The sequence below is a fragment of the Lycium barbarum genome, chromosome 10 (genome assembly GCF_019175385.1).
Source record: "Lycium barbarum isolate Lr01 chromosome 10, ASM1917538v2, whole genome shotgun sequence".
Taxonomy (NCBI): domain Eukaryota; kingdom Viridiplantae; phylum Streptophyta; class Magnoliopsida; order Solanales; family Solanaceae; genus Lycium; species Lycium barbarum.
The window spans coordinates 33,370,426-33,380,067 of NC_083346.1; the positions used below are offsets into that span (position 1 = coordinate 33,370,426).

General features: G+C 35.0%; 1 protein-coding gene and 1 long non-coding RNA gene across 5 annotated transcripts; one reads left to right on the top strand and one right to left on the bottom strand.

The window, feature by feature from the left end:
• The first annotated feature begins 1,220 nt into the window (after positions 1–1,220).
• On the top strand, positions 1,221–4,205 carry LOC132615046 (seipin-1). Its single transcript, XM_060329606.1, has 2 exons — positions 1,221–2,013; positions 3,404–4,205. The coding sequence occupies exons 1-2, from the start codon at positions 1,369–1,371 to the stop codon at positions 4,046–4,048; spliced, it is 1,290 nt and encodes a 429-aa protein (XP_060185589.1). The 5' UTR covers positions 1,221–1,368; the 3' UTR covers positions 4,049–4,205.
• A 102-nt stretch (positions 4,206–4,307) lies between these two features.
• Positions 4,308–8,209, bottom strand: LOC132615047 (uncharacterized). 4 transcript variants are annotated; one of them, XR_009572536.1, is made up of 7 exons: positions 7,078–8,209; positions 6,850–6,943; positions 5,913–6,064; positions 5,223–5,790; positions 5,023–5,127; positions 4,824–4,905; positions 4,308–4,444 (listed from the first exon to the last, which is right to left on the bottom strand). It is a non-coding gene; the product is annotated as an uncharacterized LOC132615047 (long non-coding RNA). The 4 variants fall into 4 exon arrangements; XR_009572534.1 differs by lacking the exon at positions 6,850–6,943 and having other exon boundaries at positions 5,223–5,586; positions 5,687–5,790; positions 7,078–8,152; XR_009572535.1 differs by lacking the exon at positions 6,850–6,943 and having other exon boundaries at positions 5,223–5,382; positions 5,687–5,790; positions 7,078–8,148.
• Positions 8,210–9,642: the final 1,433 nt, after the last annotated feature.

The following is a 9,642-nucleotide window of genomic DNA, read 5'->3' on the forward strand; positions in this document are numbered from 1 at the left end:
CCTTTCTTTACTTGTAATATAAAATGGGAAAATTTCCTTAAAACAAATAAAAGTGATAAGTAATTAAATAGTGATTACTTTCCTTTTCTTTTACTTATAAATATAAATATAAGCATATAACTGAGATTGTATTGTATTGATGTACATCGAAGAGTAACTTTAGTCGGATAGTGTTTTTATATTTATTTAAATTCAAATGAAAGATTATTGTTTCTACTTATATGCATGATGACAAATATCTTCAACGTAGTTTAATGCTGCTAATCCTAATTATTGAATTGACGCTAACATCATGCTCGGAATAAAATGATTATTTGAAACATGTTCTTATATTTTTCCAATTTAATTTATCTTTTGTTACACATGTTTCAATAATTTTATGTCGTTATTTACCATAAAAGTGGGGATAGATAACTAATCTCACCAAACGAGGACCCCTAAGAGTATGAGTAATTAATTAAGACTGTTTCAATATGATTTTTTCTTGCTGTTTAGATACTCTATAGTGAATTCTCCCAATTCTAAACGCTTACATTCAAAAATAATATAATAAAGTATTGATATTTTTCTTCCCTTTTATTTAAATTCCAAATGTATTGCATACTATTCTGTCTCAATTTATCCGGTAGGTTTTATCTTTCGAGATTCAAACTATATAAATTTTAATCAATAATTTAAAATATATTTTTAAATAATATTAATATGAGAAAAATTGCAATTTATACTCTCCTGTCTTAATTTATGTGAAAGTATACGAAGTACGAAGGTCAAAACACTTAATTTTGATCATGAATTTGAGTATAAATTCTCCAAATATTTAAACTGGGAATTTAAATATTTAAAAACTATAGAAAAAGTACTTACTATAAATCAACATAACTAATGATAGAAAATAGAGAATTATAATTAAAGAGAAAATTATTTGACGTCCCAAATAGTAACACTTTCGTATAATTTGAGACGAAGAAAATTATACTTTTCATATAATTTTTGACTAATTAAATTATAATTTAAAATACTAAATTAATCTAATTTATTTTAACTTTAAAATTAATTAAATTGAGACTCAAGAAGTGAAAATTAAAAAGTATCACTTAAATAACACCGCTCGAATATATAGTACTCCAGTAAAACATGTGTTCTTTCCTATAACACGTGTCAACTCCTGAGCTAAATTTGCTGCCACTTCTCTCACCTTCTTCCGTGCGCACTTCACATCTGTACTTGTTGCACAAAATCTGTCGTGCACCTCCTTAAGCAACCCCCGTCAAGAAACCCCAAGTTAAGCAACCCCAAGAGAAAATAAGGTGACATTGGTAACACATAAAAAACAAAAAAATCCATCAACATCAAGAACTAGTCACAGCCATGGAAGAAAAAGATGTGCTTGAGGAGAAGGCACAGGAAGATGAATATGTTGATGACAATGATGATGATGAACTCATGAAGAACAATTTACCAGTACAGAACCAATCAAGTTGGTTCACAAAAATGATAGCATTACAAGTAGAGATCATCACAACTATCTTAGTATCTCTAGTTTCACCCATTTTCTACATCATATCTTTTGCTAACTCTGACTTCAACTTGCTACGCCCTGAGGAAACTGAAAAGAACGTTGTTGTAGCTGTAAATGCAGTAGCTACAGTTCCTTCAAAGGTAGTTCATGGAGGTACTTTGCTTTTAAAGAAATTTGGGGTTGGAATTCTTGGAGCTGCTTACGTGGCTATGGTTTTGACAACGTTGTTGATTGTGTCAGGGGTTTTGGGATTTGGGTTGGTGAGGATGTGGATGGAAGAACCTGTGGTTTTGAGAGAGAAGTTGTATTTTGATTATGCAGATGTGAATCCAAAGGCTGTGTTTTCGTTTGTTGAATTTGGTGGGGAGAAAGGTGGAGGAATTGGAGGTTATGGTCATAGTGATATTGGTGTGCCTGTTGGGCATACAATGTATGTTTCTTTGTTTCTACTCATGCCTGAATCTGATTTCAACAGAGACATTGGTGTTTTCCAGGTACATATTCTTGAAAATTGCTTCTGTTACTAGAATAATAATTTAAATTTAGTTAGATAATTTTAGTTGAGATGTTATTCGCCTTTGAATTTCATTCGGCAGATTTTCTTTTTCTCGAAGTAGCTATTTAAAGTCCCCTCTCTTAATATAATTTAAGAGAGAAAATTCCGATCTTCCTCCAACCATTTTTTAGCTGCGCCATCTTTTGAAAAACCAACAATATTAGATGGACACTGAGTAGTCACCTTCTTAATGCCCCATTCAGTTTGTTACTAAGGTGATATTATCATCTATAGTTTATTAAAGACACAAGTGTACTTAGAGCCCGTTTGGATTGGCTTATAAGTTGCTTATAAGCTGATTTCAGCTTTTTTGAGTGTTTAGCTGGTCAGCTTAAAGTCATTTTGTGCTTAAAATAAGCTCAAAAAAATAATTGGGCTCATTTGACTTAGCTTATCTAAAGCAGCTTATAAGCTGAAAACAACTTATAAGCCAAAAAAAAATAAGTTAGACTACCCCAACTTATTTTTTTTAGCTTATAAGCTGCAAACAGCTTATAGGCATAAGTCCATCCAAACAAGCTCGTACTTTACTATATAGAGAGATGGCTTAAAGATGGCACCAATAGTCATTGAGAAAAGGTGATATCAAAATACATGGATGTTGAAATGAATTCATGAATGATTATTTTTAGTATAGGGAAGATATCACGGATCAATGTAGTAGTTTAGGAACTTTCTACTGATTGTGCTTTTCAATACTTCTTATTATTGCTCGGGCTCTCCAAAAATAAAAATGTTGTCGTCTCCACAGATCCTCCAAAACTGCACTAGTAATTTGGAGGATACAAGCACCCCTCAACATTTTCGAAGAGTCCCGAGCAACATATATAGACTTCTTCCATAAGGGGTCTGGAGAGTTAAAAGAATCTAGTTTTTTGCACTAACAGAGTAATGGTTTTACAGGGTTTACACGATCAAGTTACTTACTAGGTAGTTACAAAGTAATACTCTTTTACTCTATTGTATGACTGACATCGAATGGTAACCTGGTAAGAATGGTAATTAACCTATTATACTACGGTAAAAAAGGTATTTACATTGTCCATGTACATAGTTTAAATCCCAATAGCAGTGGCCAAGTGAGTTCAATCAAACTCTCAACAAAGATTAAGTTCCTCTTCTAAGAACATGTATTAAGCCCATATACTCGGAGTTATACTCTGCTGGTTTTTCAATATATTGCTTCAAATCTGTATTTTCAATACGTTAGATGTTATCTATTTCCTAACTCCCTCTCTGCCTGGCTAATAACAGGAAAATAAAAAGGGAAAAATGGCTGTAGAACAGCTAACATTACTTTAGGTACTCATAATCTCTTTTATCATCAGTTGGTTGCAGAAGCATTATCAAAAGAGGGGCTCATAATGGCAAGATCAAGTCATCCATGTATGTTACGTTTCAGAAGCCTGCCAATCCGTCTCATGCGAGAATTTATGATGAGTGTACCTCTAGTACTTGGACTTACAGCTGAAACACAAACGATTACCGTTCCAATGTTAAAGCACAAGGAAGGTCTGCCTAGAACAGAAGCAATCAGAATAACTATGATACCTCGAGCTGGAACTTTGGCCCTGCCCCAACTCTATCAGTCCGAGATCATATTGAAATCTCGGCCTTCTTGGTATAAAGACTTGGTTTACAAGTGGAAATGGACATTTTCTGTCTGGACCTCAATGTATATATACGTCACTCTGCTCGTAATTCTTCTCAACTGGTGCAGACCACTCGTATTTCCAGGCATAGCGACAAGCTTTATGGCTCGCGCTGACGTGGATTTAACCATAGAAGAACAGGAAGAACCACAAGAAAAAGGTCAAGAAGAAAGTGATGTGTCCGAATCAGTAAGAAGATGGCGCCAGAGAAGAAGAGAGAGGAAAGAAATGCTTCAACAAAGTGTCTCACCAGAGCCCCCGGATGATGCTGCATCAAGCATTTCCATAACTAGGGAAGACACGGCTGATTCAAGCGAGTGAAGTGTTTTAGAAATGAAACTTTTAAGGATAGATTTGCGTTTTTATAAGTCTAGTGACAGGCAGTGCTGTTTCAGCAGTTAAAAAGTTTACAATGTCAATTTTGGACAGAGACAGGAGTTTGTAATTGAAATAGTTGCATACTGAGGGTTGCAGAACTCTTGCAATCTACATGAGGTAAAACCTTATAATCTTTATATTTTGTGTTTTCCCTCAAAACTATATTCCCACACAATTAGTTAGAGTTGCTAAAATATCCCCATACAATTAGTTGAGTTGCTAAATTTTTCGAATCTCTTTCTCAGGTAGTGTAGTTGTTCTGTTACAAACAGAGGAAACATGTGCCCTTCATAGACAGTGTTACAGTTTGTTCTAAAAGCACCATGGTCCCAGTTTGCACTGCAAAAGTAATCAAAAACCAAAAGAGTGGAACTTGTTAAAACCGCTTATAAGTAATCAAAACACTGATGTTACTTATTACTTTTTATAAAAATTGAAGTCAACAACCTAGACAAAAGACAGTAAGATAAAAAATCGCATATTCCTAATCCACAATGATCACAACATCTAACCATGTGCATTCAGTCTTGGCTTTATAATGTCTAGCACTCAAGATCTTGAAGGAAAAAAGGTCATAAACCATTAACTCGTCATAGCTAGTATTCTGTCATTTATCTCATATAAATAGACAAGTTAACACAAAGACTTTGTTTCTGTGTTTCACATTTTCCTTCAAAGAAGCATAAGAGAACTGAAAGAGATCATGAGGGAGACGAACCTCAACTTCACCTCGTATTCCAGCTTCCTCACCGTCTCATGCTTGCTGCATCTTTGAATGTTTCATCTTTTTCCCGACCTCCCTGCCATAACAAGAGGGATATTTATATTTAAAACAGATATTTCAGCTAACATAACAATGTGAGAGATCATCAAAATGAACTATTAATAAGTTTGAAGCCATGGATATCAGAGGCTACCTTAGGGAATCATAACCCTTTGCCTTTTCTATGAGAAGAACTTCAAAGGAATCTTCATCTACCAATGATAGCTCAGTGAAATCTTTATATCTGTCAGGTATACATCTGCAGAAAGTCATGATCAGAGAAACAGATATAGTTAATACTTGAATTACAAGAGATGATGCAAAGTCACAAGATGTCATAGAATACTTCAGCACCTGGACAACGGACTAATAGAAGTTGATTTGCATATTTTTCAGTTGCGAATGCATTTATGTTATCCAATCCTGAGAGTTGTGCAAATGGATAATGTTATTTACTCCAGCTCGACTGCCCCTTTTCAGTTGACACGTCCACGACTCCAACGTATCTCAAGACCTTCATATACATCAATGTTGTCGGATAACAATAGCACAAATACAAGTAAACATATAATACAAGCTTTCAATAAAAGAAAATATTCTGTCAATCCAGGAATACTGCTGAACTAGATTGAATCACACAACGATGATTCGTGTGACCTAATCCAACTCATGTCAATTGTTTCATCTTTTACCCTACTCCCCACCATAACAAAGATATCTGTATGTAAAAGTTAAAGCAATCAGATTCAAAACAGAGATTTCCCCAAATGTAACAATCCGGGAGCATAAAAATGAACTATTAATGGATCAGTGGGGACCTTTGGGAATAACAATCCTTTGTCTTTCCTATGAGAAGAACCTCAAATGAATCTCCATCTACCAATGATCGCTCAGTGAAATCTTTATATCTGCGGGTATACATCTGCAGAAATACATGATCAGCAAAAAGATATTGTTAGTGATTCAACTACAACCTTAACACCATATATATCATTCCACATGAAAATCATACAACAAAGTCAAAATCTGAAGCTTGGTACTCACAAAAGCAGAATACTGGCTTGCAGTAAATGACTTAAGATGGAGCACCGAGATAAGATGCAAAGTCGCAAGCACCTGGACCACAAATCCGATCCTGAGAGTTGTGCAAATGGGTGTTCCTTACTCTATCTTCGCAGCTTGTGAGCTACTCAAATCTTGTAACAAAAGAAAATATCCTGTCATGCAAGGGCTGCTGTTGAACTAGATTGAATCACACAAGAACGATTCTTGTGACCTAATGTAATGTTACATACTTCAGAAATTAGCAACTTAAATGTCTCCACACATATTCAAGACAGATTGATTAATCAAAAGATTCTGTACTTCTATTAAATTCTGCTACGCATTACTACTAGTAAAGGATTAGACAGCAAACTATTTATTGCAAAAACTTAAAATTTCCATTTAATGCCAGGAAATTTGTTACTGTTACTGCTACTCTGCCAGTAGGATATACAATAGCCAAAGCTATCAGTTCCCTTGGTCTTGTTAAAGAATATTTATCTGAAACTGGATTCAGAAAAGAAGGCAGATCTTTTAGGAACAGAGAGAAGTATCAAAAAGTTCTGTACTTCTATTAATAATGACGATGACCATGAGATAAGACTGTGAGAACTGCCCCATAAACTCCTCAGAAAATGCACTGGCCTTAAAAAACCCACCAAAATTTTACTTCACGGAGGAAAACTAGCTTTGTAACTAATGCAACACATAGTTAAACTAACAACACGCCCATAATGGTTCAGGTACAAATTGAATATGATAATTAATTAGTTAGGAGACAGCCTAGTCCTTACTCACATCGGAAATGTGAGCAACTAATCAAGTTCAAATTCTTGATTTGCGAGTACTTCAAGGTAAGATTTGAGTTAAGATTGCATGATTCCAGGATCTGACTTGAGCATAGAAAATTTAAACTTGTTCACAGCCTTGAACTCACCATGGTTAATCATGGCTCAACACAAGTCGAATACAAGATGGGGAATCAATTGACAAAACCCACTATTGATGTCTACATCACCCATTGATGAACTCTTGTCAATAGGGGAAAAAAGAAAAATTATTAGATTTGAAGACCTTGTAGCTGATAAGAGAAAATTATATAAAAAGAGAGAACAACAATTTCACTACCAACTAGGAAAAACAAAACAAATCATGAGGTATATACCAATATTTAATCTAAAATCATGGGCTTGTGGGGAAGAGCTGCAACGTTTTTGAAGAGACTGGAGCTTCTACTTGTTACGGCAGATTCTCGAAAACAGAGCCACGGATATTATAATGTGTCGTGTGTTTCTTACAAAAGGAGCAACTGGCTTCTTCATGGTTTTCACTATCGTCATATTTGCGCCTCCTTATCCCAATGCAAAGTTCTGTTGGCTCATCATTATTTCCCCTCATTTGTAACAAGGCCTCAAGCTCAGGTTCAACTTTATATAACAAACGAAATCCATACTTCTTCATTTCTCCGGAAAAATATAACCTGATAAGTCCATAGTCATTTGGTGTTTTTCCATTTGCCTTTGATATATCCCATAAGCCAGCAAAAAGTACCAAGAAAAAATGAATACTAGATGTTGTATCACATTTTCAATGGTTGTATAAGGCAAGTTTCTGGGTGATCCACGACATCCCATCATTACGTAAGGGAATCGGGTGAGCTATCATGTCAACTAATTTGTAAGAGTAACATACAGCAAATCCCAAGAAGTTATCACATACATACCAATTTTCAGGCAAATTGACAGATGCACTTCTACCAATTCCACGACGGTGGAACCAACTTGGGCTATTCTTCCCGATGGTAAACACTCTTAGTGACAAGGAATCTGAAGCAGAGATGTCATGCTGTGGGGAAGAGATATTTTGAAACATGACATGTTCAAACGAATTATAGATCGTATCATTGCTCCAATATGCATGCAATGCATCTAATTCTGGTGGAAGTTCTGGCAGTTGGGTAAACCTCTAGCAATCTGATAAGTCCAAGGATAGAAGAGCACCAAGTTGAGATATGCTTCGAGGCAAATGCTCAAAATTATTTCCCCGGAGATTCAACTCTTTCAAAGAGGACAAGGATCCAATGTCTCCCGGAAGTCCTTCATCTATTAGATTGCACAATGGGCAGCTAAAAGTACAAGCCCATGAAGCTGCAAAAGAAAAGAATATACTAAGGAGAATATCCCAAATGAGAAGAAACAAAAATTGTGAGAAGTCAAAATACCAACGTCCCTTTCTCTTATCTGCCAAATATTTGTCGTCCTACTGATCAATAATTGTTTTTTAATTTTCCATCAAAGTTGAAAAAATCTTCAGTCAACAAAATATTTCTCAGTCCTCAACAAACTGAAGTAATTAAAAAAAAAAATTGAAACTTTACTCGACAATTTGTAAGCCTGTATTTGAAATTGTGAAATACTCTACTATGTTTAATGAGTAAAAGTTAGGTAATATCCGGGCAATTTCTCAGTGCACTTTACACCGAGCCAATAGATGCATAACAAGTGTTTGTACAAAATTATATCACTATAACCATGGATAATTAATATATGTCCTCACCTTGTTAAATCACTAACACAGCTCGGTGTAAACACCAGGTGCAGTTGAATATTTACCCTGACTTAACTTCATTGTGATGGAAGATAAACAACCAATCAAAGGCAGTCAATTTTGTGCAGATGGGAAGTAAAAACAAAAGTTGGTCCATAAATGAGTCAATTTGGAATATAGAAGAATAGAGGAGGAAGGAAGTTTAACATAAATTACCTTGTAACTCAATTATGATAAAAAATAGTGCTACAACTTGAAATGTTCGTCATGAAATCCTTTGAAAATCGATCTCTATTGTCACCTTTTTGTTTTGTGTTGAATATTAAGCAATAATTTTTTAAGCAATGGTAAAATTGTCTCTGTGTGATCATAGGATAGATTGTTTACATGACACTTGGGTGCGGCCATTCCCTTTACTATTCCCGCCTTTAATATCCACAACTTAATTGACCCAAAAATTACGCAAGTGAACCAAAATACCCACTAAAAAAAAAGTTACTGCTACATTTTGTGCAGAAATTTCCTGCGCAAAAGGACTTAACAGTTAACGGCGTTGTTAAGTCCTTTGCCGCAGGAAATTCATGCGCAATAGGGATTACTTATTTACTATTTACGACACTATGCTCACTTTTGACCGCTTTATATGATACACTTATATGGCGTAACATTTTGACCGCAAAATTTGACACACCTATATAACATAACTTTTATATAACTCATTCGGTTAAAAAAACTCACATTTTAAAAATACCTAATGCAAGATGCTTCATTAAAAAAAAAATGCATCATTCATTACAAGAAGAAAATACTTAATATTCATAATTCAAGACAATTCGAATACATCAAGAAAAATTAAAATAGTTTCATAAAATCATGAGGTTCTTCAACCACGAGAGGCTCTTCCACTACAAGAGGTTCTTCCACCACCAGAGGTGCTTGCACCACCACGGCCCCGTAGGTTACACAAACACTTATCATGGCCAAACTCCTTATACATCGAGCATCTTCGAGAGTATGTCCTATCCGGAACATCCATTTGATTGGGAATCCGAGTTCGCGCGTTAACACACAATTTACGGATATACTCATTATTAGCAATCATTGAAAATGGCTCGTTTGGACAGTAAGCTTGATCACCAAGTGGGTAGAAAATACCGGCATACGCTTTAAGATAACTTTTGAC

Excerpts from the sequence above, each read along its gene's own strand:
- LOC132615046 (XM_060329606.1), top strand. The coding sequence starts at position 1,369 with ATGGAAGAAAAAGATGTGCTTGAGGAGAAGGCACAGGAAGATGAATAT. Across the intron at positions 2,014-3,403 it reads GAGACATTGGTGTTTTCCAG|TTGGTTGCAGAAGCATTATC; the intron begins GTACATATTCTT and ends TTTTATCATCAG.